Genomic DNA, 27,599 nt, shown 5'->3' with positions numbered 1-27,599 from the left:
CATTACTTCTTGTTTTCAGTTGGTAGAGGCATTGGGGCTGGAAACGGCATAAAAGGCATCATAGTAGGCATCATTGTGGCTAAGTGCTGCCGCTTGCTTGGCTCTTCTTCACCGTCATTTTTTCTCTTGTGCTGTTTTAAATAATTGTCTACTTTTTTTTGTAATGCCTCGTCAACTTCTAGAGAATCAAGGTAAATGTCCTCTTGACCACAATTCGGACACTTGAAATCTGACTCCAAGAGTATATCCTCAATGTAGGGTCTTGAGTATAGCTGTTTACAGCATTTAGTTCTCACAGGACTTCTCCAAAGCTTACCTGAATTCGGATCCCTCATTTCGGGGTCTTCGATCTGGAAATCATCTTCCACTTGCCTTGATTGCTGAATGGTTTGATACCTTTGCCAAGCTTTCTTATCAGCAACTGCAACCACATATTTGCCCTCTTCGTTCACCATGAAATTTTGGTTAGGTTCGTTGACTATGTCAGTTGGATTATCAACGGTTCGTAAGTATGACTTTGGTATTCCGGTCGTTTTTTTGATCCTGATTCCATCCCAATTGGGATCGTTATTTTTTGGGCAGTTTCTAATATGATGTTTTCCTTTCTCGCCGCACTTGTAGCAAATGTAATATTCAGGAATGTTTTCGTCAAGTTTCAAATTTTGCCTATTACTTTCTACCCTTTGTGCAGTGGCCATGAGGGCCTGTTGATGGTTCCACTGATCGTCCTGTTGACTGAACATCTGACGAATTCGGTCCTCTTCATTGGCAGATACCACAGGTGCTGGAGCTGATGTTGAAACTGGAATGGGAACTTGAGTTTTTGCAATCCTTGGTTTTCCTGCCATATATCGCAAAACGTTTCCTCTTCCTTTCTTGCCACCTGACGTTCTTCTTACTAGTACTGTCGAAGCTCGCTGTATGACTTCATTATCATCTTCGTACTCCTTATCTGGATCTTCAGCATGATATAATAAAATATCCGTGTCTGTGGAATTGATCAGCTTATTGGCATAAATGATCTCTCGTTTGAGCTCGAACACCGTGAGCCCGGTCCCATCAAACTTGATGGTCGAAACCAAGTCATCGCGTTGCGACCTGAACTTATAGTATATGACAGCCATACAAGAGAAATTTCACAAATTCCGCCACTCACCGCGCAGCTTTAAAATAATATTTTTTATCGGTGCAGGACTTCAGCAAAAGCTATAAAACTTTTACGTAAGTAATCACACTGGTAATCATCACGTTGACATTTCCAGAGATGCATTATGATTCAGCTGCCGATAAGTTGATCGTTAGCTAGAATAGTTTACAAATAATGACTGATCGAGGTCTGAAAGGGAAATTCCATTTGTGATGTTGTTTCGCTAGTGAATACACTTTGGGCCGTAGCCAGAATCTGTACCTTTTGTATGAAGACATCAGCCAAGATGTGGTATTTGAACTGCATCTAACATGATCTGTATCTCGTGAAAAGAGCCTGAAATCATACTTTCTCTCCTTCATAAGTAGTTGTTTGTCCTCTGTATGATTGTGAAACTACTCACATTAGTAGATATTACTTTCTCTAAACGGTTCACTCTACGTACTAATTTTGTCAGTATAGCTATCGAGAACCAATATTTGTTGCTTACGTGAGTGGCGCCACAGCACTAGCTGTGAATCAGCTTCTTGGGGGGTTGAAAATTAGCTGATTCCTATGGCATGCTGCGTGGATCAATATCAACTCAGCCCAGCTGGTCGGATCACTTCATACGAGTAAGAAAACTTATCCGGCCACGACACGATACAGTCGCTGACATATAAAAATTCAAACCAAGGCTTTTAGTGATTGATTCAATTTGAAAGGCTCCCAAGCTGACACCAGGCTTTAGTCAACCTCATGCCATATATTCTTAACATCTTCTTGGATAAAGACTATGCTGGAATTAGTGTTACTCTAAAGTTATCGCGGCCATAAGTTGTTACGTAATTTTTCCCCAACCGCTTTGAATTTTCTCAATGCTATATACCTGATCAATCTAAAATTACTCAGTTTCAATATTTACTCGATATGAACGCACCCACATATTACGAATTCTATAGGAGGAGCACGTAAGTGTCAAAGTTTCTCATACCCTTATTAACATCAAGTATTGGAACTTCGCTCACAGATGCTTTGGATGCATTGATCGGAGATCAAAGAATTCAGCCTCAGTTAGCAATGAAAGTTTTAGCCAATTTTGATAGAGTTACCTCCGATAATCTAAGAGACTCTGTAAAATCAAAACTGACTTTCAAGGGTCATCTTCACACATATCGTTTTTGTGACGATGTTTGGACTTTTGTGATAAAAGATGTGAATATCAAGTTTGACGATAATGAGACGGTGAACGTGGACAGGTTTAAGATAGTGGCTTGTAACAGCAAAAAGGCTGGAGAAGTCTAATTTATTTTGGGCTACTTGATCTAATAAAAGATTTAGGTCACAATTCAAAATGCTCAAGTTTGGAAGTCGTTCGATGCTGAATCGCAGAATCCTCTTTTTCGAAAGCCTTGGGTAATACAGAATCTAGTGTATAGGGTCTTTGGGAAATTTCCAGTTCTACCTGACGTTCTTCGCCATTCTTTGGCATATTTGTCGGTGAAGCAAATAATGAATTTAGTTGTCCCGGCTCTTGTAAAGACCCAAGGTAGTCTTTGGGTTTACTAAACGCACAATTCGTGGAATGTTTCACATCTGCAGTTATTTCCGGACCCATCGAACTAGCCAATCTGGGCCCCATAGTTTCCTCATGAATCATGCCCATATCATGGTCATTTATAGCCGATTGAGTTCTATTTTGGTCTTCGCAACTTTGTCCTTCATGGGAAACGAGATTCAGGCTATGAACATCTGGCTGAGCAGATTGCTTTTGTAACCCAGTACTATTCAGAACTATCTGCGGATCTTCACAATTTTCATCGGACACGATAGTATCAAATCTCTCCTCTGATCTCTCAACGTTCCAAATACTACTGACATTTTTATAGAATGATGGAGACGGATTGTGAGACACTCCTTCATTTTGATTTTTTGACTTATGAGGTGCATCATGAAGAGTCATCAAAGTTGAACTGTGTGTTGAAGAATTAGTTGGATTTGAGAAACCGTGCAAGCCGAACGTCAAGTAGACAGTTTCAGTTTTCATTTTCACCTCAGTAGTTAAGACAGTAGCAATAGTGGTGGATATTTGAGTGCTTGAGATTAAAGAAGTTTGGGTTTCTACGACAGTCTCAAAAACTGTCAATGTTTTGGTACTTTCTTGAATTTCAGTGCTTGATTTACTTTTGCCAGATGTTGTAAGAAATTCCTCGCTTTGATATTCCAAGATTCTAGGTTCATCTCTCGACACTATCCGTCTCTGGTGGCCGTTAGTTTCCACTGACCTAGTAACGTTACTACAAACTGTTTGCACCTTGTTTGCGAACGTTTCAACTGGTTTCGGAAATGTATACTCACTCAGTTCGGTATCCAGTTGTTCCCTGATCTCATGCGCATCTATTGCCCACTTATCTGTAGGTAAAGTGGATATATAAGAGTTGGGCATGTCTGTGATAGTGGACGACGGACCTTTGAGAAACACCTCACTTGAAGCAATCGGCTGAATTGTGAAATAAGCTGATGAGTCTGTCAGCTGTTTAGACCTGTAGTATTCAACCGCTTTTGTTTGAATTTGTTCAATATATCCGTTGACATAGAGGTATTGAAGCACAAAAGCTATCAAAGATGCCACGATAACTGAAGAGATAATTTGAAACAATGACAAGTACAATGGTTTCGACTCCGCCAGCTTTGACGGTATTTCAATGATATTCACGGTATTCGCTGCTGATACTGATGCCAAATAATCACCATTTTCTGAAAAAACGACCCTCGTAATTGCAAAACCGTGCACTTTATCAAGCTTTTTTAGCAACTTCAAATCCTGCGATCTTACTAAAAGGACCGAACAATCAGACCCTCCCAAAGCAATCAAGCCGCAGTGATTATTGGTATCCATTGACGTTATTCCTTTCAAAGTTTTGTCTATGATAGTACTTTTTGTCACTGCTGATTTCGCAATGGAGAATTTACCAACCACAACTCCATTCTTGCTAGAACCAGCTATTATAACCATGTTGTTGTCATAAAATTCTATCTTTGACATCGAGAAGTTAACCTTGCTCTTAAAGATAGACCTCCCAGTCACTGTTGATATTGCTTCAAAATGACTCGATGTGACATAACACATCATTTTGCCGTCAGGGGAAATGCTGATGTCCTTCACATCGCCAACAGTCACGATTTTGAATTTTTCCTCTAGATCACCCGACATATCTACGATATATAAAGATGAAGGTTCATCGCTCATTGCGATAATGCCCATCGTAGCATCCTTAGTCACTTTAGTCAGTTTTTGATAATGCTGGGGATTATTTCCAGGATGAATTTGGCAACTTTCAACAAATTTCAAGTGATCATTATGATACTTGAACTTCCTCAGGTGTTTGTTCACTCCTCGCCTGATTGACTCAGAATTTTCGTTGATTCCAACTAATATTTGGTTACTATTCGCATCCAGGGACATCGGACAATCCTCTTTTTCATTCAAAACCAGTTCCCTGTACCGTTTGATGGGCTTCTTGGGGTTCTGTGGCTGAATCAGAAGGGCTGTGATTTTATTGGGTATACCATTGTTTCCTTCTCCCCCACCTCCTGCAACAACCAAAATTCTGTCACTGACAAACTTTGCTCCGTAGATCGGATAGCCTAAATCAAGTGTGTGATTTCTGAACTTAACCATTATTATTGCGTCTTCTCATTCGGTAAGAAAAATATGAACAATGTTTACTCAGAAAAAGATTGATGTGCCGATTTTCTAGTGAAAAGTGACAATAGTCATTTGGGAAAATCCAGTTATATCCTGTAACTCAGTTACATGCACGTGATACGAGCTCGGACAGAAGTCAATGGTTATACCAAGACAATTCACCAAGTGAAGTTGTTTCCCTGCGCTCTCCTCTTTGAATTTACTTTCGAGCTTCGATTCATTTGTTGCGCAAACGGAAATGCCTGTAAGTGTTTAAAGTATCGTTGAGTAGTTGTCTACATAGTGGATCCATCAATCTAACTTGAGATCAACGAGTCCCTAATTTCAATCTATGTATCGCGATTCCTTTGTGAATCATCTTGTTCAAGTACTTCAAACAATGTCCCCTCTCGTGAAGTCGAGAATCCTGTCCGAATGCTAAGGGTATCCTCTTCAATCATATACTCCTCAGAGTTCACTATAGGTTCACGTGTTTTTGATTGCATACTTTGGGATCTTTCTGATGCTTCAACCTCATCAAAATGTTTGTCGCTATTGCTGAATGACATTTCTGTTGTCACTCTATTTTGCATGCCACTGCAAAAATCTCCTACTTCCCTTATTTCATCACGATTTAGATCAATGTCAAACAAATCATCACTCAACGTAAACGAGTAGTCTTCGTTTCGACATGACACTGTATATTTGACCCAAGGAAAACTCTGAAATTTGAATTGAGGCTCTTCGATCTTTAAGTAAGTAACTTTGAGATCACTATAGAGAGCTGAGATCAAGTCAAACTCAATATTTATTGAGGAAGCTGGCTTTACATCTGAAGAGTCTGAGCTGTCAAGTACTTTGAATTCCTCGTCCAAATCATAATATATTAAGTCATTTTTGTCTTGTTTGAGGAGATGAACATTTGATTTATGTTGTCTGTCAATCGTATCATATTTCAAAAGCTCCAGCTCGCTTTGCATCTCACCTCTGGAATTACCCTCGAGTTTTGGGATCATCCATGTTATACAGTTTTTTTCTATGTTGTATACAACGGATCCCAACTTGGTTTTGAACCTCAATGGCTTATTAAAGTTGACTTTTAGACTCCTTAAAGGAATCACTAAGGGAATGTGTGTTTTTACATCGCGAAGTGAGTATCGTTTCTTGAAACTCGTTTTAATTTCGACCGTGATGCGTAGTTTATAAATGTCGTATTTCTTGTAGATTTTGAATTTTGGCCTTATCATTATTAAAGGCTTCAGTCGTGCAGTGTTGGAAATCTGATAGCTAAAAAGCTTGAATGTACCATCAGGGGGCAAGAATGTTATGAAGTCCTGGACATGTGACAAAGTAACTGACTGATGAAAATTTAGGTTAGAGAATACCATTTCTTCGAGTTTACCGTCTCTGCTGAAGGTTTCATTCATTCCCATTTTTAAGATGGGCATCCCACTCAGGTAACACTTGCACTCAACTTCCCCATCAATTGAATTGAGCACAATACGCCTAGTATTGAAGCTATATTTAAACTTGATGCTTTCTGTGAAATTTATGAATATTTCATTTTTACTGTAGAAAATCCCTTTTGGTCTCCATGAAATGTTGTTGGTGGATGTACGAGAAATACTGGAGTTTATATCTTCACCACCTGAGCCAGCATTGATATACTCTTTCAAAATGTTGAAATCGGTTAACTGCGGGATCCCATAATCTAGTACCTCATCAAACAGTTCATAAACAAGAATGTAATTGTCTCTGATAGCTTCCGATGTGATTCTTTGGTTCATGTATTGACCCAATAAGACCCCGGTTTTTGACAAAAAAGACATAAGACATGCTATATTCAAATCGTCAAAAATTGGGCTCATTAGGTATATATCATCGCATCTAGTATAAGCAAAATGGGCGCCATTAAACGACACAACAGGGGATTGGGATCTTGTTTGAGCTCTCTTGAAGTATTCTATAATTGATTGAGAGTTGAGATCATTCTTATACTGCCTCTGTATAATGATATTGAGCTCTAGATCAAGAACGTAAATTGCTGACGCCATGCCATGCGTATTGGCAATTTGATAGAAATATTCATTATTTTTTTCTGTTAAGGAGTCTGCAAAGTAATCTCGGTTGGTTCGTTAATGTACCTTGACCATGTTGAATTCCCAAATGACAAGGCTGTCTTTCAAACAAGCTTTGCAGATTAAGGATCAGCTGGGCCTCCACATGTGGATATTAGACCCCAGGCATTTTCTTGAAAGAAAATACACATTCCAAAACTTCGAGGATACTTGGGCATTTTTGACGAAAGTTGCTCTTAGATCACATATCAGTGGTCATCACCCTAAGATCACTACGCTTTATAATAAAGTCACTATCCAACTTACTACTCATGATGTTCAAGGCCTTACACAACAGGACTTTAAATTTGCTGAAAGATTTGAAAGCTATGCAAATAGGATAGGGCTCAAAAATATCAGTTGATCGATGTTTATTGCCTCTTCTCTATACACAATATTTGATCCGTAGATTTTGATTTCTTCAGCCTCTGATAGCTCAATTTCAGATGTTAACGAATAAATTGCGCATAATTGCGTGTTTCAAGAGCCCTCGCTCTCATTACAAACTTTGCTGCTGTTGTTTCAGTTTTCTTTCCAGCTTCTCGAACTCTTGTAAAGCGATTTCTTCTTCAGGATCCAGAACTGCTTTCACCTCTTCCACTTCGGGAATATAATGTTTTAGCATGCTTTCGATGCCGTTTTTCAGAGTGTCCTCACTGAGAGAACAGGATTTGCATGCACCTTGAAGTTTAAGGTAAACTGTTCCACTTTCTGGATCGAAAGACCTAAAATGAATGTCACCTCCATCATCCTGGAGTGCGGGACGGATTCGCGTATTTATGAGTTCTTTAATTTCATACGTTATATCATCGTCGTCCTCTTGAGCCTCATCCTGTTTCCTCACTATCTCGTCCAAGTAATCAGGATTAAGAACAGGGATATTGGAATCCACAGCATTGGTTATCACATTCATCACCTTTGTAGACAGTGAATCCCAATGCAAGTCGGGATTATTAGAGAGCTCTGGATCAACCTTATTCACTGTAATGAAATTGTGCCCAATAAGCAAAGATTTCACTCCATTGAGTTTGAAAAGCTCTGATGCTAAAGGTGATCTCTGCGATGCTTCAGGGAGATCGTTGACTTCAACAGCGCTGGTTAAAGACTCTGGAAGAAACTTGAAATCTTTGGAAACGAACTTGAGCGCATTTTCATTGGGTGTGCCAATTGTCTTCAGTGACAGGAACCGTATCAAGCCCCTATTGAATATCGATATACCTTTAGCCGGTTTTTTCAAGCAGCGCCTAAACATATTTGCGATTAAATTTGACCGTACTCTGAATACTATATACTGCCGGTAAAAGATGACCTCTACATAATTTAGTTAGCCGAGAATCGGAAAAGGCTTTTTCTGGCAAATCACAATTTTTACGTATCAAATAAAAACACATATTGTATTGAGCGAGAATTTCGGGCAAGGGTTTTTTGCGATAATGTACATCATGATTTCAGAGGCATCACATTTTGTTCAAAGAAATAACTTGGGTCACTGATCAACACAAGATTACCTATTGGCAGATAGTTGCATACAATGTAGTAGCCCAAGTATGAACCGCAGTACTTGTAAGCGCAGCCGATATCCGTCGACGATTTCCAGACCAATTGCGTGAAATGTCCTGTAGCTTCGGAATAGCCTGGATTCGAGTAGTTGTACTGACTAATCTCGTCATACCATGCGTCAACGGCCCCAGCAGTAGCAAAGTTGTAGCCATAAGCTAAATTTTCGCCGAGACTTTGGCCATCCAAAGAGTTGCCTGAATGCACCAACTCGCCGTTACATGTGTAAGCGTCAGCGTAACTTTGTGCGACTTCAGCCACATCGTCATTCCATGCGAGGTTAGGAGTATCTTCATGCAAGGCTCTGAAATAGTTGTGCCTATCTAAATACGTCTGGGCGAATGATGATAGCGATGAAGAAGATACAGATGAACTCGACGATGATGTCGATGAGGACACGAGCGCTGACGATGACGACGAGGAAGATGATGATGATGACAACGACGATGATGATGATGATATTAGGTCGTCACTTAAGCTTGGCGATGACGTGGCGCTTGCTGTAGATGAAGAGACATAATAACTCGTTATAGCAAGGCTTGCACTGGGTTCTGGGGAGAGGTCAGTGCTTGGCAATGATTCTTCTGAAATTGATAGTGTTGTAGGCTCCTTCGAAGAGGATGATGTTATCACAACGATGGTGGGTCCATTACTAGTATCGAAAGTATCATTGCTTGACTCTGGCAGCGTTGGAACAGTTGAGCTTGATTTCAAATTTCCAGGGCTAGACGATGATGTGCCAAATCCACTTCTTGAAATCTCGATCACAGGGGTTTTAGTCGATGCTATGTCAGTTGGGAAGCTTGAAAGCTGAGAAATACCCGTACTATGATGATCATCAGAATTTTTACTCGAAGTAGAATCTAGATGAGTTTCCATCCTGCTAGCATACACGTATTCATACTTGACAACCGTATGAAAATTAACAACACAATTCTCATCACTTTGAGTAGCCACTTCTTGTGCAAGTGATCTGTAGAAGTAGCTCGCAAAATAGAGAGATCTGAAAAAGCAAGACGATTTCATTTCAATACAAATCGGAATGAACTGAGTGAGAGCGGGGCTGCATGAATTTATACCAAAGCTACACAATAATTACGGCATGACAGATCAAGAAGAGTAGATCACTACTTGGTATACAGAGACCAGCCATCTTTGTGAGGTTTCGGCAATTGATAAAAATAGTTTAAAGACAATGCGTAATACTTACATTAGCTTCTTATTATTTTAGTTCTTATTTAATTATGTAGTTATTTCCCAATGTAGTAATCAAATGGTATTACTTGCTGAAACTATTTTTTTCCTGGTGCAGCAGCGTGGCTGGCTTTTAGTGCGCATTTGTGCACTCCAGTTCTCAAAAAAGTGGCATTAAATTGCGAGCCCCAATTTTTAGTTCCCACAAAGTGAACCCCCGACTTATAGATCCCACACAGTGCACACATTCAAAACCATATTCACTATTGAGCTTTAGTGGGGTTGGCTATCGTCGCTGCATTCAGGATAGGTGACCTGATTAAAGGTTCTCTGACAACTTGACTCACGCGTCATGGACGTCTTTACCGTTTTGACATCCGAGTTTGAGTCTTCGTCATTCCAGCCATAGTATGTACCCGATCTCAGAAATCCCCACCCAAAGTTAGACAGATAACAAAAGCTCAAGATCATGAGAAGCAAAGAAAATCCCTTGACATTCAAAGGTTCTGCAAACGAGCTCAAAATGGTTCCAAGAATTTCCGCTAAAAGAGTAGAGTAGGACACTGAGAGAAAGGGATTTTTATTCATGCAAGCTTCCCATTGTAAGCATATGTCCTGTAAAGCTGGAAGTCGAGAATAGGGATCACAATGATTTTCAGCATACTTTCTTCGGCATGCTTCTATTTCAAAGTAGGAAGCATGAATTTTTCGTTTTACCGCTCGTTCAATATCAACTTTTATACCCTGTACGCCATCATAGCCAAGTTTTAAGCAATAACATGCCGTGAGAGTATTCAAGACAATCTGTAAATAAGTCAAAAGTAAATATGGTATCCTGAAGCAAGGTTTTGACTCTTGTGTCCATGGTTGAGGCAGCAGTTCAGAGTCCTCTCGGGGTGAATTGAAAGATATGTAATAATGGTTGTGAATCTGAAACTTGTTAGGTTTTGGTCCTTCTGTCTTTGACTCCGAGGACAAATCTTCGTTTTCATTTTTGATCGCGTTTTGATGTTTCGCTTTTGATCCAGCCCCATCGTAGCGCAGAGCAGATTCTTCAGCATTCTGCAAATCCGTGTCAACTCCAATCTCGATTTCCACATTATCCTTGATTCTATGTATGCGTCTGCCTGATTGAGCCAAGCGTGCGCCAGACTCAGTTGGATGAAGAATATCAATAATACCAGAAGACTGATGCAGTTGTTCCTCTAAATCATCAATGGTGCTAGGTGATTGGCCATCCGTATCATCTGTTTCTTCATGATTTTGAGAAAAAGAAACATCGTGCATAGAGACATCCTCATCTGAATTATTCTCAGGGGCAACATTATCTGTCGTATTTGCCAGTGATAAGTTCAGCAGGTCACCCTCTACTTCAAGTTCGTCATTTAGATTCAAAAAGCTGAAGTGATCCATTTACTAAATTTATAATACAAATTTGCAAAAAGCGTTTTTGTTGTTTCTTTATAGCTTCAGATTTCTTTATAGCTTCAGATACTCGATAATTGAATTAATATTATGAATAGGCGTTATCAAAGCGAAAATTAAAAAAAAATCCTGAAAAAAAAAAGCTTAAAGATGGCACCTAGAAGCAAGGCTAAAAAGCATAAAGATTTTGAGAAAGTAAAACTGAAAGTTGGAAAAACCGTAAGCAAACCCTCAAATGTCACGAACACTGCATTCCAATCCAAAAGTATTCGTGTCAAATCACAGCTACTATCGGGCCAAAATGATGACCAAGAATTTTTCAAACTTCTATCGCTTTTAAAGCATCACTCATCATCATCAAGACATGAAGTTCTTGCCCAAATTGAAAGAGAGATTGAGAAGCATGATTCCAATAATAACTTCCCATTTGATCAGCTTGTCAGCAAACTCAAGCCTTTGATTCTAGACCAGTCCAAAGTCGTCAGAGAACGTTGCGTGGTTATTTTAAAAAAGCTGGCCAGCACAAAAACAGAACTCTTGGTGTTGCATCAGTCGTCTATTGTCCTATTTGTACTTTCAGGTATGAGCCACATCAGTCAGTCGATAAGAAACGATAGTGTCAGGTTTCTAGATATATTTATCGATCCCGAGCACCTTTCTCTGACGAATGCAGTAGTACGAGACCATTGGGGCAAGATATTACGAAACTTTGTGCAATTGATAGGATGGAGGACTAGCGAGCAACAACAACTAACTTTACATTCTACAAGCTTCAGAGTTACCACTAACACTGCAACCCTAAATTCTTCAAAGAGTGCAGCTACTAAAAGACACGAAAGGTTGTTTCAGCTTGAACTTTTGAGCAGGCTTCTAGAACTTGGCGCAATGAGAGCAAGCAGGCATGAACATGACATGGATAATATACTCTTCAGCCAAAGCTCACAAATTCATCCGACGACTTCTGCTTATATGAATCCTAGTGGCACCGACCCTTTCGGCAATTTGAAGTTGCTGAGATATCACAATCCACCAACAAGCCTGGAAGTAACGGTCTCGAAATCGAGAGAACAGCTTCAAAATCATTATGTACACAAGACGACAAACATCAACTTGGAGGATTACTCGTCTCATGATTTGATAAATCGTCGCAAACTATTGATGGAACTATATTATGAAGGTATTCTCGAGGGTGTCATCGAAATTCTAAATGATGATGACAGTGACTCGGAATTGAGATCAGCTGCATCATCACTTGAAAGGATCTTGAAAGAAGTCGCGCTTCAACACAACGAAGATGTGTATTATTAATTCAGACAAATATAAATATGTGGGTGCATTGGAAAATAACTTACCAATTAATTCTCTGAGTGATGTTTATCAATTCTCTAATTGATGTTTGATCGAAGTTTCCTCAGGAGGCTCGTCGTCACTCGAAATCGCCTCTTCTGTAGAGAGACGCACTTCATCTTTGTCATTATTTCTTTCAATGAGCTGTTCCACAATGATTTTATCTTGAACTATGGGCTCGATTGACAAATATATGGTAGGGAACTCAATGACCGACCGGTGTTTCAAAATAGTCTTGATCGACATATCTTCGCGGAGTGATAAGTAAACGTCGCTATTTACTTCGGACCGTAGAAAATAGTGAAGGGTGTTTCCGATGTTGTCTTGTTTCTCATCTTCCTTTCCATTTAGCGGTGATGCTAGCGGATTATTGTCTGATCTTGAAATCAGCGAATTGATTTCTGTTGCTGGTCCAGATTGTGAAATGTGAGCAGGAAACTTTTGTCGTATCTTGACATGGATGTCGCGCGGAAGCAATTTTGCCAAACACTGATTTTCGTGGTTATTATGCGAGAGTATCGTGTCCATCTTATCGAGACGCGAGTTGATAATCACCCATTCTATTGTCCAGCAGCATAGGCTTCTTTCAACATCATAGTATGATCTGTTCAATCGCTTCCGCAACATACCTTCAGGAAGCGCAATTATATGCACGCCGCTTTTATTTGCATAATAGCTGAACGCTTCAAGTAAGTTTCGTTGTTGTTGTTTTCGGTTATTCAAATGCTTGCTGTTACGACTCAACATTTTAGTGCACCTCGCCTCTTGCTTACCCAGCTCCACCTTTCGTGAAATTTGGAGAAGTAGATTGTAATCTCTTTGTACATCTTTGCTCGAGAGTTGTTCCCTAGATTTATAGCTGACAAGATTGGAAGTCAGATCACTTTTTCCAGAGCAATTTGTCATGATCTTATGCTCTCTGAAACATACTAACGAACAACTTCTGTATCCACATTTTGGACATCTATACTTGAATTTCTCCCGTTTGCATGCAGAACAGAGGTCGTTGTCGGGGAAAAATTCGTAACTCATCTGAGATTGATTAAATTTTTGGCTACCGGCTTTTTATTTTTATTTTTCAAGATTTTTACGTAGCGGTGTAAGGATGCTTGGTTCTGGTTTCAAATCTGGATCGGATTTTTTGTTTTGACGCGTTTCTCATTCAACTTTGCCTTAATAGCTCAGCAAAAGTGGTAAATAAAATGTCTCTTTGGGCCGATAAATATAGACCAAGATCTCTTAGTGAGTTGACTTTTCATCCAAGAATTTCGAAACAGTTGCAAGTGATGGCAAGCTCAGGAGAATTTCCTCACCTCTTGGTGTATGGGCCACCGGGTTCTGGGAAGAAAACACGAGTTCTTGCAACACTGAGGGAAATTTATGGAGCTGGTACCGAAAGACTGAGGGTTGATGTGAAGACTTTCAGTTTGTCTTCCGGTAGAAAGTTGGAATTCAACGTCATATCCTCCTCTTTCCACCTAGAAATTACCCCCAGTGATATGGGTAACAATGACCGAATTGTTATACAAGATTTACTCAAGGAGATCGGCCAAACCGAAAGTCTTGACTTTTCCAAGTTCGAAAACGCTGTAGTGTCACCAAACACAAGGGAGCATGCTTCGAGCAGAAAAAAATTCAAAGTGGTCATTATTAACGAGGCAGAACTTCTCACCAGAGATGCACAAGCAGCGTTGAGAAGAACCATGGAGAAGTATTCAGCAAACATAAGGCTGATACTAATTTGTAATACGACTTCCAATATCATTGATCCAATAAAGTCACGTACATTGCCCATAAGAATTGCGTCTCCGAGCACCTCTGCATGCGCTGAAGTTTTAGAAATGATTTTAAGGAAGGAGCACCATGCGCGAAAAGCTTTCCCTGATGACAGCGAGCATAGAAACATCATATTCAAGAGGATATCTGACGCTTCTGAAAGAAATCTAAGAATGTCAATAATGATGATGGAAGCGATGTACATGAATCACGATACCGTTAGCATAAATACTCCCATTATAAAACCTGACTGGATTGATGTTGTTCATGAATTAGCCACCAGCATCTGCAAAGATCGATCCGTGTCAAGACTACAACAAGCGAGATCCATTTTGTATGAGTTGCTGGCTCATGCTATTCCGGCAAAGCTGCTCTTGAAAAAGCTCACACTTACTATATGGGATTTTACTGGGGCCCTTGACCTCAAAGATAAAGCAGAATTGAGGAAAGCTGTCATCTCAGCCAGTACGATATACGATGAAAGGCTCTCCTTAGGCTCCAAAGACATATTTCATTTGGAAGGTTTCATCACAAAAGTCATGGTGATTTTGGAGAGATATGTGGTGATAAATTAGAACGCCTATCTATATACAGGGCATTTTCACGTTCGCTGGGTTTAGCGGCTTCTCCCGTTAAATTGTTGATACAGATGTTCTTTTGACTTCATCACATTTGCGAATTTTTTCGTAGGATTATGTCTCAACTTCTCATAGTAGTTTATTTTTGTCGCAAGTTCACCAACCAGTTTTAAGCCCAAGCGGGGAGTGGCAGACCTAGTGATGAATTCCCAAACACCTGGGAGCTTCTCACAACTTCTTCTAAGAGCATCCTTTGCACTTTGTTCGTGCATACCGCTAATCTCAAAAACCACTTTTCCCGTAGGAACTCTTGCAGCCCAATGATCAAATGCACCTTTTCCCTTTCCCATACGAGTTGCATTCCCCTTGATACAGACAGCAATGTTAGTACACAAACGCTTCCAGTACATTCCATTTTCCTTCTTAACGAACTTCATCAATACATTATCTGCAGCCCTCAACTGTGCGGCCGTTATCCTTGTCCCCTCAGACTTTAATCTCATTCCATAGGAGCCGAATTTTAATGTTGTCCCCTTGCCTGAACAACCAGTTCTTACTGGAACTCTACCCTTTTGCTTTTTCTTGAGATGCTTATATTGCGGCGCAAGTTCGTGTCCATACCTCCTTGGAACGAGAGACCTCCATGGTGAAGCTGCAATGAAATTTACTAAACGGTTTGCACCACCTCGAAAGTAAAGATATGACCTCAACATCAGTATTAATGTAAAATCTGACAAAAATCTGTTCAGTTTTACTTCGTATTAGGCAGGGTAACTTCAAGTGAGTCTTTATTTTTTTATCGCACAAGATCAGCTTCTTTCATGATCAGCACTATGGCCGTCAATAAGCGAGCCTGTAAGGCTATGAACTCTTATGTAACGCGTGTCTTTACGAGGTGTGAGTATAAGTGCAGAACCAACTAACCGAGATAGTGAGTTCAGGGATAGTTGTCGGTGGAAAAACATACCTTACAGACGAGTGGACAAATGTTAGGCCGGGAATCTTGTCTCTGGTCGGTAGAAATCTGCACAAAAACTCAAATCACCCAATAGGGATTTTGAGAGAACTGATTGAAAGTCGATTCAAGAATCTAGGGTACACTTTCTACAACGATTTCGATCCCGTTGTGTCGGTACATGATAATTTCGATGTACTAGGATTCCCGAAAGACCATCCAGGCAGGTCAAGATCTGATACATACTACATCAACAAAGATCTTGTGCTTCGGACACACACCTCGGCCCACGAACCTTTATGCTTCAAGAATTGTTCAACGCCTGGGTACTTCATTTCAGGAGACGTATATCGAAAAGACGAAATCGATCGTACCCATTATCCGGTTTTTCACCAGTTGGAAGGCGGTCGTCTGTGGTCTCGAGAATCGCTAGGAGACTCTTTAGTTTCCCAGATAGAGTCCGAAATTGCTGCCCTTCCAAAATTAGATATTATTGTCGAGGATGACAATCCGATATTTGATGCAGTTCAGAATCCCAAACAAGACCACATGTCGGACTTGGAGACAAAACTAATAACTTTGCATTTGAAAAAAACGATTGAAATTCTGGTTGATCAGGTTTTTAATGAAGCTAAGAAAGCAGCCTTAGAGACTGGATCTAACGTATTGAGTTTCGAAGAGCCTCTTCGGGTTAGATGGTTGCAAGATAGATTTCCATGGACTACACCTTCTTGGCAAATTGAGGTTTGGTGGAATGGTAGCTGGCTAGAATGCTGCGGTTGTGGAATTGTTAAGAATGAGGTTCTTTTGAAGTCCGGCATAGCGAATAGCATTGGTTGGGCATTTGGAATAGGTCTTGACAGGATTGCAATGCTTCTTTTTGGTGTTCCCGATATCAGACTTTTCTGGTCCAATGATGACAGGTTCAAAAAACAATTCTCAGCTAATCAAATTTCGGTTTTCAGACCATACTCCAAGTATCCTGGTTCTGTAAGGGATATATCATTTTGGCTCCCTGAAAAAACCATGGAAGCCTCCGCTCTCCATGAAAACGACTTGATGGAAATTGTTCGTGAAGTTGCAGGTGACTTGGCCGAAAGCGTAAAGCTTATAGATGAATTTGTGCATCCAAGGACGGGCAAACGGTCTCAATGCTATAGAGTCAATTATCAATCAATGGATAGATCACTCATCACAGAGGAGGTGAACGCGCTAGATGAGAAAGTGAGAGAGGCCCTGAGGTCTTCATATAATATAGAACTTCGGTAGTATATGTAAATAGATTTCAATATTTATCACGCGACATTGCAGGCTTCTTAAAGGTAGAAAGGTGCGATTTGCAGTTCAAGGATACGAAAAGGTGAGATATAAATAAAAATTCTGTTTTTTCAAACACTATGGGATACAGAAAGCCTATAGTGATTCTTTATGGTTCAGAAACGGGAAATTCAGAAGACTATGCCTACTGTCTTTCACGCAAATTGAGATACGAAAGATATAAGCTGACTGTTTGCTCGTTAGACGAGTTTGACCTCAAAGAGCTTCTTGATATCAGTTGTCTCATAGTAATATGCTCTACTGCAGGTCAAGGCGAAATCCCTCGAAATGGCCGCAAGTTTTGGAAGTTCATGCTGAAGAAACGTCTACCTTCAGATCTCTTCTCTCATTTAAAATTTTCGAGTTTCGGTCTGGGCGACTCTTCTTATCCAAAGTATAACTCAGCTGTGCGCAAGATTCATGCTAGATTTTTACAGCTCGGTGCTAAAGAACTATGCATGAGAGGTGAAGGGAATGAGCAGGCTCCCGAAGGAGTAGATGCGTTTTATAATGCTTGGGAGGAAACAGTGGTGTCTAGCCTAAGGGCTCAGTTTCCTTTGTCGACCAACTTGCTCCCGGTCCCAGAAACTGAGCTTCTTGAGCCTGCTACTGTATTGAAACCTTTAACACACAATAGTGTTTACGATACAGGAAAAAACATCAAAATGGATGCAACAGAGCGACATATGGAATATCAATCTGAAAAGTTAGTGAAATTTGTGGTCCTTGAAAATAAAAGATTGACTTCAGAGGACCATTTTCAAGACGTTAGACTTTTGAAGCTTAAATCTGTCGAATGCATACTCTCGTATGAGCCTGGAGATCTACTATCCTTGTATCCGGCAAATGACTTGAGAGATGTAAATGCGCTTATAGAACTACAAGGATGGACAGACATTGCTGATCTTCCTCTGCAAATTGACGGACCTATCAAAGTTCAGGGGGGTCTTATCAAAAACCTTACTCTCAAATCTTTTATTTTGCATCATCTGGACATTATGTCTATTCCAAGACGCTCTTTTTTCTCACTCGCTTGGCATTTTGCTTCCGACCAAATGGAGCAGGATAAATTAAGAGAGTTCTCCCAGCCCAATGGAATCGAACAACTGTACGACTATGCCAATCGACCTCGCAGATCTATTTTGGAGGTTCTCCAAGAATTCTCGTCCCTAAAAATACCTTTGAATTATTTGCCTGAGTTGATCCCTCGGTTAAAACCAAGATTGTTTTCAATCTCTTCGAAACCAGACAAATCCATCATAGAGCTTACTATTGCGATTGTTGAATACAGAACTATCATTCGTCGACTTAGAAGAGGTGTTTGCACACGATGGGTCAAAACACTAAACCCTGGAGATCCAATTGTCAGCTCGCTAGTTAAAAATCGGATAGCCCACAACTTCAAGAACAATCGTCCCATAGTGATGATTGGTCCTGGAACAGGGATTGCACCTATCAAATCTCTCATTGAAGAATCCATAACAAATGCCCCTTCTAGATCACTGTGCCTATTTCCGGGACACAGGTATTCGAACAAAGACTATCTTTACGGCAAAATCTGGTCACAACTAGAGCGAGAAAATGAATTGCTTGTATTTCCTTCTTTCTCGAGAGAAGGTTCTGGCTACGTTCAAGATACACTGTACAAGAATAAAGAGCTGATAAACAGACTCATTGTATCCGAAAAGGGATCAATTCTCCTCTGTGGATCGTCAGGTAAGATGCCATCGCAAGTCAGATTGACTCTCGAGGCCATATTTGCCGAAATGAACCAGTGGGCTGAAGATGAAGCACATAAGTATTTGATTGCTCTGGAGGATAAAGGTAGTTATGTGCAGGAGACATGGTGATTGTCTCTGTACGTTTTAACTTTGTGGGAGAGAGCGATGATTCATTAAATTTTGATGTTTTCAATCTTCTGTATCAAACTGGCAGTTCCATTTTGTTTGAGTGAAAATGTTTTGACTAAATCTATCTCAAGCTCTTGGTCTTCTTCTTCTTCTTCTTCTTCTTCTTCTCGATCTTCGTTAAACCCGTCATCGTCTTGAGGATTATCACAATCGTCATCACTTTCATGGTCAGACCCGTTATCATCTCCAAATTTATCACAGTCGTCATCGCTCTCATTGTCCGAACGCTTTCTATTAGGATTGCCCATCATCCACCAATCAAGGGTGGATTTTGTTGCCTTTCTGTGTTTCTTCTCTTTCTCCATTGTCTCAAGAAAGTTTTTTTCCATTTCGAGGATTGAACTCGAGTCCGATCCTTTCTGATATATATCGAAAAGTTCTTGGTTGATTGCAATAAAAGCCGCTCCATAAGAAAAATGCTGTAGCAATTCTAGAGCAAGATCCATGCGTCCAACAATAATAAGACAAGCTGCTATGGCTTCCATGCAATTCAATTTCATTGGTTTTCCGTAATTCACGGGATTGGCAGCAATGAGGTAAGGAAGAAGTCTTTCGTTGCGCCCACCTATCTTGCTAAATGGAATTTCTTCAAGTCGAGCCCACGAGCATTCGACTACTGCTACTCCAATCTCTTCGACAAGTGATCGATCGCTTGGGCTCACTACCTTAGTGGCATTTGGTGTCACTACGATACCTTGGAATTTCTGTCCTATTCGAAGATCTTTCATAAGGCCTAGTCTTTCTAGCTTTTTACCACTGCATTTTTTTGGGTCACAATGATCAAAATCCCACATAGCTAATTTGATAGGGAACTTCTTCATATGTGACTGGCCAGAGTGTTTGACTTCTTGACGTTTCCTTCTTTTAGCATATTTTGGAGCGGAGGATTCTTTTTTGAGATAATCTCTGGTTTTGTTCTTTCCTTTAGCCATCTTGGAGTTAAACTATAGATATAAAGAAAAATCTAGTTTTTTAAAATTTGGGATTACAACATTTGAAGGGGAAGATACAATTAAATACTATGATCATTTTTGTTGGGTTTGTCCTATTTGGAGACATATCGAAATCCACTCATGGATCTACTTTATGAGGATCATGACATATGTGTAAAAGATTGATAGCAGACCTTGTTCAGCCTTGCCAGTATCTAACACTAAATTCTCGGACTATTTTTGAGGTAGCCTGTAATGGGAATATTTCAGAAAGAGAAGAGGATGAAAATATTCCTGTCCCGAATGGAGGCCCCACACAGTGCATGTATGCGTCGCAATATGATGATGGCCTTCAAGAAGTATTCATGTAAGAAATAATGCTTATTGACGATTAGAATATATTTTATCATATACATTACAATTTGAGCTTAAGAATAGAAAGATTCCCGCTGCAGAAGGCTATACTTATTTTAGAACTGAGGTCTTGATTCTTCTTCAGGATCCTTAATAAGTAAGTATCCAGCTAAATACGGTCTTTGATTAACAAGGCCTCACTCAGGAATTGTTTCATCAGGGAAAACAGGAGAGGGCAAACAAATACTATAGTTCTCAACTTCCACTCGCTCAATTTTGTGATGCATTTATTATATTTGCGCTGTAGCTGTTGAAACACTTTATGAAGTCTTTCAATCTTGAGCAGTCACATGAGAGGAGTTGCAATGCAACTACGATCTGGTCAACATAGCTGATTTTGTATATCATTGATCTTATGCAGGCAACTTGATAATTAGATAATCAATTGAATAAACTTTACTACATTCATTTGTATCATTTGCTGAAAAAGCTTCTTATGATACGTTTCTTATCAGTGAATGACTCTGAAAACAAATGCTATAAGGAAGCACTCAAGTTTTCTTGACCCCTTTTTGACTGCCCTATACAACTATGATAACCTGAGTGAAAATTCTGAAATTAAAACTATAATTGATAAATTGGTGACAAGCCCTCACAGATATGTGATACTTCTTCCAAAAATTGAGAATTTCTTATTTGTCAGTGGTTTCAAAACTAAAACCCTGAACACTTTATGCTCCGACCTTTTATTCATTCAGTCACATATCATCGATACGAAGACGAGCCATTCATTTGGAAATGAAAGTTCAGTCTCCACCATACATGGTGACTTGATCCTGTTCCAAAATGGCGAGTTACTCACAAAACAAGGGGATGTTGAATCAGGTAAGAGCAAAGTTGACACCGAAAATTTGATTTACAGCACTGTATCATATCTATATCCTGGGTATAAGCTTCAAGTTTGCTTCATAGAATGTCCCTTGATTTTCACGAGCGGGTATAAGGTCCCTCAAAATTCACTGAACCGTTTCCGAAATAACATCGAAGGCCAAGATGGAATCGTTAAGGATGCTTCTTGTGAAGATTTCAGCGAATTAATGAAGGATTCACCCGAACTTGCTGATTATATCGGACCCAAGTTTCGGGGACTATTTTTGAGTTTCGATGTTGGACGGGCTCGGAACGAAGGTGAACTCATGTCTCTGTTTTTAGATATCATAGCTGAAGCTTTTGAGATTGTAAGGTCCCTTCCCACTCCAACTCATTCAATTTTGATCAAGAAATACAGCGAGGAAAGTCTTCATCAAGCAATCTATGATTATGTGGAGATGAACGTATATGATAAACTGTGGCCACGTTTTCTAGATTTTTGCAGAACTCCTACGGACCGGTTGTTAAATGCCAGCTATGAGGATTTCCAGCATATGTGCATATCACAGCTTGGTTTACCAGACTTAGCTCTCGAGGATACGAGCTTGATTCAACTCTTTCTTGGCCGCGTTGTTAAGGTCATCAATGATATCAAGATGCTGGATTACCTATTGACTTCTTCAAAAAAGCTCGATGTTTTATCTAGAGCCATAATTGCTTTATCACACAATCCGAGCAAATCGAACTCCAAATATATTATAGACGCAGACACTTTGTTGTCCCTGGTGATTCTTGTTTTGGGGACTGCAGGTGTAACTGATATTCAATGTCACGTGAAATATATCAGAAAATATTATCCTTCACCTGAAAAATTTCAAAGTGGTACTCTAGGATACGTGATTTCTACTATAGAAGCTGCCCTTGGTTATCTAACTGACGAGAGTAACATTAGATCACTGGCAAAACAATGCAAAGCCAATGAAGAGCTCTGGAATACCATTTGCTTTTCAGTAGAGGATCCATCATGGACGACAATCCCGAAAAATATTGACAGAGTACAGGAGCACTACCTCCGTATCATCATCGGATCTGAGATGGTTCATTCGCTTGCAGCAAAAGCTCTCAGATCCAGAAATTTGAGAGGCGAGTCCTGCCTTTTAATGGCAATAAAACACAGAAATTGGCCCGCTTTCAAGACCTTAATTGATCTTTATGAAATTTATGATCTGAATTTCATCTTGACTGATACCGACATTTCAGGATCGACTCTGCTGCAGTCAGCTTTAATGGAGGGGGACAGTAGGGTAATACAGGAACTTGTTGAGATAATAAGCGAAGCAACTGAAAGCGAAATCGAATTCTACTGTTCGAAAATAAATAATTTGGGCCGCAACTTGGGACACTATTTGATGTATTACAAGCCTCTTGTACAAATATTCGGAGCACGTGTAAACTGGAGACAGGTTGATTGTCTTCACCAAACCCCACTTGCTACTATAGTTCGTTGCTATGATCATCCCAATTACCAAGATCTGCTGGAAGCTGTTCTGCATATTGTTCATGAATGGTATGCAAAAAGAAATCTTTCATTTGATCTCAAAGACCATTTGGATGCCAAGAACAATTCCTTACTTCACTCCATTAAAGATGGAAGAACACTAGATTCGCTTTTAAAGGTATTTCCTGGGTTAGATGTCAACTACCCAAATTCTCAGAGTCTCACGCCGCTCATGTTCTCCATCAAGCATAACAAATTTTCGAACGTTTGTTCCTTACTAAGTGACGAAAAAATTGATATTTCTAGAGCGAACGCGAGAAATCATCTTACGGCGTTCGATTATATCAAGACTTCGATGCTAGAATCCTCATTGCTGCAAGAATCAGAGCGTTTTTCAAGTTTGCATAGCTTCAAATTGAAAGTGTTGACTATCATGAGTAGGTCGTTCTTACAAAATTTGTGCCCAAAAAATTCAATCAGAAGTGCGGTGATTATCACAAGAAGATATAGCGCTGGTGGTGATGCATTTCTGTACTTATTTCTCATGTCGGAAAACAGCCTATCGAGCCGAAATGGTGGATCTATTGCTCGTCACAAAGAATCAGAACTTCTTAAAATGTTGACTGCCATCAAGCTTTCACGGCCACATGATTTTCCCCAAATGAGACTTCCTTTCTTAGAACAGTTGAGTAATACTTCAAATCAGCACTTCTCCTTTGGTCATACGAAACGGCTAGTGGAAAATGATCGAACCTCCCAGCTCAACTTATTACTGGCTTCTCTCACTATGAACGAAGAGAGGGGAATTGATGATGAAATTTGGAAACTTCTGAGTAAAGAAACTTCACTAGGCAATTCAAACCAGTCTCAACGATCAAGTCCAGTCAGAAAAGAATTCTCTTCTTATTCTGTATGTGAGAATCTGATTAGCGCTCAAAATTTCGTCAAGCTTACTTGTGATGATTTGTTGAGGTGCCTTGAAATATACGAAAGGTTTCATAGACAACATGCGCTATTGGGCATTCTTTGGAGCGACATTGAAAGATTGTATTCGTGGAAACCATGTGGCACAGAACCATATGACAAGCTTGATCACATGTCACACTATACGGGAATTAAAGGCATACTTAATACCAGCGCCACAATACTTTCGATGTGCAAGAATGCAAATGGTGAGAAGTTGCTAGACGCCTTGAGTTTTTTCTTTTATTTAGCCAAAGACCTTCGTGATGAGCTGGAATACTTCTCTGACGCATATATCGAGAGGGGATGGTCCTTATTCAGTCAGATTAGTGAGCTACAAGATCATTGTCGCGAGTTACTCCAAAGGCAGCAATATTCATCGTTCGCGTCCACTTCATACGCTCAGCTTAGTCAGTTGGCGGAAAGCTTAGACGAATATCTGGTAGAAAGTCGATATCCATGTCTCAAGTCAGCCGGTGTGACCAATGCTAGAAACTCTTCTACGACACATTTTGCCTATAAGCAAAGCTCGTTTTTCAGCATCTTTGATATTTCGAGGTTTTCGGAGAAAAACAGGATAATGCAAACGAAGAAACTTGTAGAGAGCTTCAGCGCTATCAAGGGTGACATTGACGGGTTGGCAAAAAGATTCAGAGCTGGTTATGAGTCTCTTACCGTGGAGCTCAGTAATTTCTACCTTTTCAAAAAACGATTCTTTCCCATTGTGCTCAAGCAGTTTGCAAAAATGCAAATAGAAACGCTCAAATTACAGCACAACAGACTTAAACTTGACAGGGAACGCTTTTTGTTGAAGGAACCTACATAAAGTATATGTATCTGTACTAATTTGAGGTTCTAAACTGATTCGCCAAATTTTGAAGCATAGGATTATTCATGAGCTCATCTAAACCTCCCTCACCTCCAAGACCCAAATTTTGAGCCACCTGCCTTATTTGCGGGTTGTTGAGCAAACCATTCATAGCTTCAGGGTCTTGCATCATTCTTTGTGCAGCTTGCATTATTTGTGGATTGTTCATTAGTCCAGCAAGACCTCCAAGATTACCGCCGCCAGAGGGTGACCCTTCAGAAGATCCACCTAGCATACTAGCTAGATTCGTTATATCCGGCAATGTCTGAGCTTCCCCACCAGCAGAATTTTGGGATTCTGACTCACAGACTGTTGATCCTAATGATGCGGCTAGAGTTTCAGTGTACTTTTTTTTGGCAGTTTCGAAACCTTTTCTCATAGCTTCCGAAGGTGAGTCACCTTCAACTTCTAGCCCACGTTCATAAGCTTTCATAGACCCTTCAATGTCTCCTAGCGCATATTTCGCCAATCCCATACGGGACCATGCTTTGGCATAATTAGGCGCAAATTCGGTAGCCCTTTGTGCATCCTTCAAAGCTAAATCGTGTTTCCCAAATGATGAGTAGGCTGCAGCACGATTAGATAAGTACACAGCATTTGAAGGAAACATATCCAACGCCGCAGTATACTTCTCAATTGCTTCTTCGAAATTTCGAGCGGCCATCGCCCTATTACCTTCAAGCTTCAAAGACTCAGCTTTGTCCTTATTGTTAGCCTCATTCTCATTTTCGTGGACATGAACAGGAACTGACCCGTCTTCAGCAGCCTTTGAGGAGCTTGTCGTAGGCAGTGAGATAAGACTGCGAAGGTTTTGTCCCTCAAAGAGGTCGCTAACTTGTTCACAGAATGCGGAATCTAATCCGAATGCCTCACCTATGCTTTCAATTGCAAATTCTATTGAGTCCTTGTTATCATTAGGAATTGTGTTGGATTCAAGGCATTGTCTTAAAAACTCCACAACAAGAGCAGAAATCTGCTTATCTGTAGTGCTCATGGAGAAGGTGGCGCAAAGTCACTTAGGAAATTGCCGGAATTTTTTTAGGCAAGGAAAAATTACAACGGGGATAAGGTAGTGCGCTAGACACTATTGGTTTCCTTATGGAAATAGGGAATGAGTTCAATTACCTAATATATTATGTTCAATTACCTAAGTATAAACTCGGTCACGTGACAAAACCACGTGGTTTGTCAAACTTAACCTAGTAATTTAGTTGTCTTTTGGATGTAATATTATCCAGGCTAACGACGATACATCTTTGTGAGCTTCTGCAGTATACGAGAAGCAGTATACAGCCAGCATTCCCTGTTGAAAGTATTTTACGGCCGCAGTCAACCGTTCTAAGATACGAAAACGCGTAGCAGGCCTATCTTTTCATATAAAATTCAGGGCCTGGATGGCCTCTTAGAATACGTTGACAATATGAATCTTAACATTTCAGTAATTCAAACAAGAGATCACAAGCCTGATTCAAAGCCGCTTGGAAGATTAGCTTTCGAATAGTAACCCCAAATAGCTCAGTGAAAAACCTTAAAACCTTCAAAAAACTCTATGATCAACTTGAGACGAGAAAATAAGAATGAATGTAAATTCGGTGTTTCATTCAACATTTTGAAACTCCAATTCACTTTGGAGACTAAGTTATCAGAGTCGCTTATATGCATTCAAATATTTCAAGTATTGTCGGTTGATATTTGATATTTATGGCCGCGAGATAGCAATATTTGGAAAGCACAATCACTTAGGAAAAGATAGGTAGCCTGAACAGGAATTTCACAATACAGACTTCTGGCGCTGTGCTAGAATTATGCACTGAGCTATTTGGGGTTACTATTCGAAAGCTAATCTTCCAAGCGGCTTTGAATCAGGCTTGTGATCTCTTGTTTGAATTACTGAAATGTTAAGATTCATATTGTCTGTTGAGATAAGATAGTCATAGATTATATCATGGCTGTGCGGCTTATCCTGATATGAAGATTTGTCGGACTTAGCGCATGTAATGTGTGAGCACATTCTCAGATGATACGAATCTGAGAATGCATATGAGACTAACTGAACAATATATAAGGGTGTGTCATATCCCACTTATGAGTGAGGGACTAAGGTATACCAAAGATATTAACTATCTGATACATAGTCACACTATTAAAGGAAGAACGATGACTGTAGACATTACACCTATCAAAACAAAGTTTCAACAAATTTTATATGAAAAGATAGGCCTGTTACACGTTTCTGAAACGGCTTAATTTAATTTGTGATATCTCGAGCGGCATATATTTCGCAGCTACACTGAATACGAGGATACATTATCATAATCAGCAGTTGCGGGTATTCGATGATTATCAAGATAGATGAAGCGTCCGAAAACTCCAACTTTCTTGACTCTCTTAAATTAATTGATATCCCGCATGAGGTAATTCATCTTTTGACAACCTGAGAGACTGTGTATAATCGCGCTCAATCGGGGTCATTATATGCCCTTACCAGGAAACCAGATCGAGCTAAAGTATGGGTCTTATTTCGCTATCGCGCCAATATCAAAGATTATTGAATATCTGGACATTTCTTCTATGTGAATGGGAATACTATTTTCTGATATTATGAGGAGAAAATATACTACGTTGCTTGACTCTTATAAGTATCTTTCGCTTGTGAAAAATTCCGGCTCCCTATCCGTATACTTAGAACAGGTGTTGAGGTTGATACACTAGATTGCGAAGATGTACGGTCACAATGCCTCTAGTAGCTTGAACCATTATGTAAGGTATATTTGTGAACCTCTTAATGCTATATCCAAGACTAGGTAGGCAAACAATCTCTAGTATATATATATACATTTTCGAGATTTGAATAAGCTCTCATGCATCTAACGTTGTTGATTTTGGTTCATAATTTATGTCATCACATATATAGCACTGAATCATTCACACCAAAATAATCTGCATTACCGATGTAGTGCAATAACATGCATATGATCCAATAAGACATGCTCTTATCGATTCCTACTTTTTTATTGACAATGAAATCGGACATTTGGGATTGCTAAAACTGTTGAAACTTTGTTTTGATAAGTGTAATGTCTACAGTCATTCTTCCTTCAATAGTGTGACTATGTATCAGATA

General features: G+C 39.8%; 17 protein-coding genes across 17 annotated transcripts; 7 read left to right on the top strand and 10 right to left on the bottom strand.

The window, feature by feature from the left end:
- Nucleotides 1–2: 2 nt before the first annotated feature.
- On the bottom strand, nt 3–1,124 carry KL928_003045 (uncharacterized protein; the record flags this gene model as incomplete). Its single annotated transcript, XM_043203589.1, has 1 exon — nt 3–1,124. The coding sequence occupies one exon, from the start codon at nt 1,122–1,124 to the stop codon at nt 3–5; it is 1,122 nt and encodes a 373-aa protein (XP_043059298.1).
- A 1,082-nt stretch (nt 1,125–2,206) lies between these two features.
- KL928_003044 (uncharacterized protein) lies at nt 2,207–2,431 on the top strand (the record flags this gene model as incomplete). Its single annotated transcript, XM_043203588.1, has 1 exon — nt 2,207–2,431. One exon carries the CDS (start codon nt 2,207–2,209, stop codon nt 2,429–2,431), a length of 225 nt encoding a protein of 74 aa, XP_043059297.1.
- A 37-nt stretch (nt 2,432–2,468) lies between these two features.
- On the bottom strand, nt 2,469–4,808 carry KL928_003043 (uncharacterized protein; the record flags this gene model as incomplete). The annotated part of the gene is made up of 1 exon (XM_043203587.1): nt 2,469–4,808. The coding sequence occupies one exon, from the start codon at nt 4,806–4,808 to the stop codon at nt 2,469–2,471; it is 2,340 nt and encodes a 779-aa protein (XP_043059296.1).
- Nucleotides 4,809–5,164: 356 nt separating this feature from the next.
- On the bottom strand, nt 5,165–6,868 carry KL928_003042 (uncharacterized protein; the record flags this gene model as incomplete). Its single annotated transcript, XM_043203586.1, has 1 exon — nt 5,165–6,868. The coding sequence occupies one exon, from the start codon at nt 6,866–6,868 to the stop codon at nt 5,165–5,167; it is 1,704 nt and encodes a 567-aa protein (XP_043059295.1).
- A 112-nt stretch (nt 6,869–6,980) lies between these two features.
- Nucleotides 6,981–7,295, top strand: KL928_003041 (uncharacterized protein; the record flags this gene model as incomplete). Its single annotated transcript, XM_043203585.1, has 1 exon — nt 6,981–7,295. The coding sequence occupies one exon, from the start codon at nt 6,981–6,983 to the stop codon at nt 7,293–7,295; it is 315 nt and encodes a 104-aa protein (XP_043059294.1).
- A 135-nt stretch (nt 7,296–7,430) lies between these two features.
- KL928_003040 (uncharacterized protein) lies at nt 7,431–8,183 on the bottom strand (the record flags this gene model as incomplete). The annotated part of the gene is made up of 1 exon (XM_043203584.1): nt 7,431–8,183. One exon carries the CDS (start codon nt 8,181–8,183, stop codon nt 7,431–7,433), a length of 753 nt encoding a protein of 250 aa, XP_043059293.1.
- Nucleotides 8,184–8,371: 188 nt separating this feature from the next.
- On the bottom strand, nt 8,372–9,514 carry KL928_003039 (uncharacterized protein; the record flags this gene model as incomplete). The annotated part of the gene is made up of 1 exon (XM_043203582.1): nt 8,372–9,514. The coding sequence occupies one exon, from the start codon at nt 9,512–9,514 to the stop codon at nt 8,372–8,374; it is 1,143 nt and encodes a 380-aa protein (XP_043059292.1).
- A 441-nt stretch (nt 9,515–9,955) lies between these two features.
- On the bottom strand, nt 9,956–11,095 carry KL928_003038 (uncharacterized protein; the record flags this gene model as incomplete). Its single annotated transcript, XM_043203581.1, has 1 exon — nt 9,956–11,095. The coding sequence occupies one exon, from the start codon at nt 11,093–11,095 to the stop codon at nt 9,956–9,958; it is 1,140 nt and encodes a 379-aa protein (XP_043059291.1).
- Nucleotides 11,096–11,257: 162 nt separating this feature from the next.
- On the top strand, nt 11,258–12,415 carry KL928_003037 (uncharacterized protein; the record flags this gene model as incomplete). The annotated part of the gene is made up of 1 exon (XM_043203580.1): nt 11,258–12,415. The coding sequence occupies one exon, from the start codon at nt 11,258–11,260 to the stop codon at nt 12,413–12,415; it is 1,158 nt and encodes a 385-aa protein (XP_043059290.1).
- A 69-nt stretch (nt 12,416–12,484) lies between these two features.
- On the bottom strand, nt 12,485–13,360 carry KL928_003036 (uncharacterized protein; the record flags this gene model as incomplete). The annotated part of the gene is made up of 1 exon (XM_043203579.1): nt 12,485–13,360. The coding sequence occupies one exon, from the start codon at nt 13,358–13,360 to the stop codon at nt 12,485–12,487; it is 876 nt and encodes a 291-aa protein (XP_043059289.1).
- A 296-nt stretch (nt 13,361–13,656) lies between these two features.
- Nucleotides 13,657–14,805, top strand: KL928_003035 (uncharacterized protein; the record flags this gene model as incomplete). Its single annotated transcript, XM_043203578.1, has 1 exon — nt 13,657–14,805. The coding sequence occupies one exon, from the start codon at nt 13,657–13,659 to the stop codon at nt 14,803–14,805; it is 1,149 nt and encodes a 382-aa protein (XP_043059288.1).
- A 41-nt stretch (nt 14,806–14,846) lies between these two features.
- On the bottom strand, nt 14,847–15,521 carry KL928_003034 (uncharacterized protein; the record flags this gene model as incomplete). Its single annotated transcript, XM_043203577.1, has 1 exon — nt 14,847–15,521. The coding sequence occupies one exon, from the start codon at nt 15,519–15,521 to the stop codon at nt 14,847–14,849; it is 675 nt and encodes a 224-aa protein (XP_043059287.1).
- Nucleotides 15,522–15,641: 120 nt separating this feature from the next.
- Nucleotides 15,642–17,032, top strand: KL928_003033 (uncharacterized protein; the record flags this gene model as incomplete). The annotated part of the gene is made up of 2 exons (XM_043203576.1): nt 15,642–15,690; nt 15,756–17,032. 2 exons carry the CDS (start codon nt 15,642–15,644, stop codon nt 17,030–17,032), a joined length of 1,326 nt encoding a protein of 441 aa, XP_043059286.1.
- A 128-nt stretch (nt 17,033–17,160) lies between these two features.
- Nucleotides 17,161–18,930, top strand: KL928_003032 (uncharacterized protein; the record flags this gene model as incomplete). Its single annotated transcript, XM_043203575.1, has 1 exon — nt 17,161–18,930. One exon carries the CDS (start codon nt 17,161–17,163, stop codon nt 18,928–18,930), a length of 1,770 nt encoding a protein of 589 aa, XP_043059285.1.
- Nucleotides 18,931–18,974: 44 nt separating this feature from the next.
- KL928_003031 (uncharacterized protein) lies at nt 18,975–19,922 on the bottom strand (the record flags this gene model as incomplete). Its single annotated transcript, XM_043203574.1, has 1 exon — nt 18,975–19,922. The coding sequence occupies one exon, from the start codon at nt 19,920–19,922 to the stop codon at nt 18,975–18,977; it is 948 nt and encodes a 315-aa protein (XP_043059284.1).
- Nucleotides 19,923–20,794: 872 nt separating this feature from the next.
- Nucleotides 20,795–24,433, top strand: KL928_003030 (uncharacterized protein; the record flags this gene model as incomplete). Its single annotated transcript, XM_043203573.1, has 1 exon — nt 20,795–24,433. The coding sequence occupies one exon, from the start codon at nt 20,795–20,797 to the stop codon at nt 24,431–24,433; it is 3,639 nt and encodes a 1,212-aa protein (XP_043059283.1).
- Nucleotides 24,434–24,449: 16 nt separating this feature from the next.
- On the bottom strand, nt 24,450–25,469 carry KL928_003029 (uncharacterized protein; the record flags this gene model as incomplete). Its single annotated transcript, XM_043203571.1, has 1 exon — nt 24,450–25,469. The coding sequence occupies one exon, from the start codon at nt 25,467–25,469 to the stop codon at nt 24,450–24,452; it is 1,020 nt and encodes a 339-aa protein (XP_043059282.1).
- Nucleotides 25,470–27,599: the final 2,130 nt, after the last annotated feature.

This window comes from Ogataea angusta, assembly GCF_019207475.1.
Source record: "Ogataea angusta isolate 61-244 chromosome Unknown 61-244_NODE_6_length_652341_cov_89.526226, whole genome shotgun sequence".
NCBI lineage: Eukaryota > Fungi > Ascomycota > Pichiomycetes > Pichiales > Pichiaceae > Ogataea > Ogataea angusta.
Note: the sequence above shows the minus strand (reverse complement) of the source record. Positions and strands in the feature narration are given on the sequence as shown.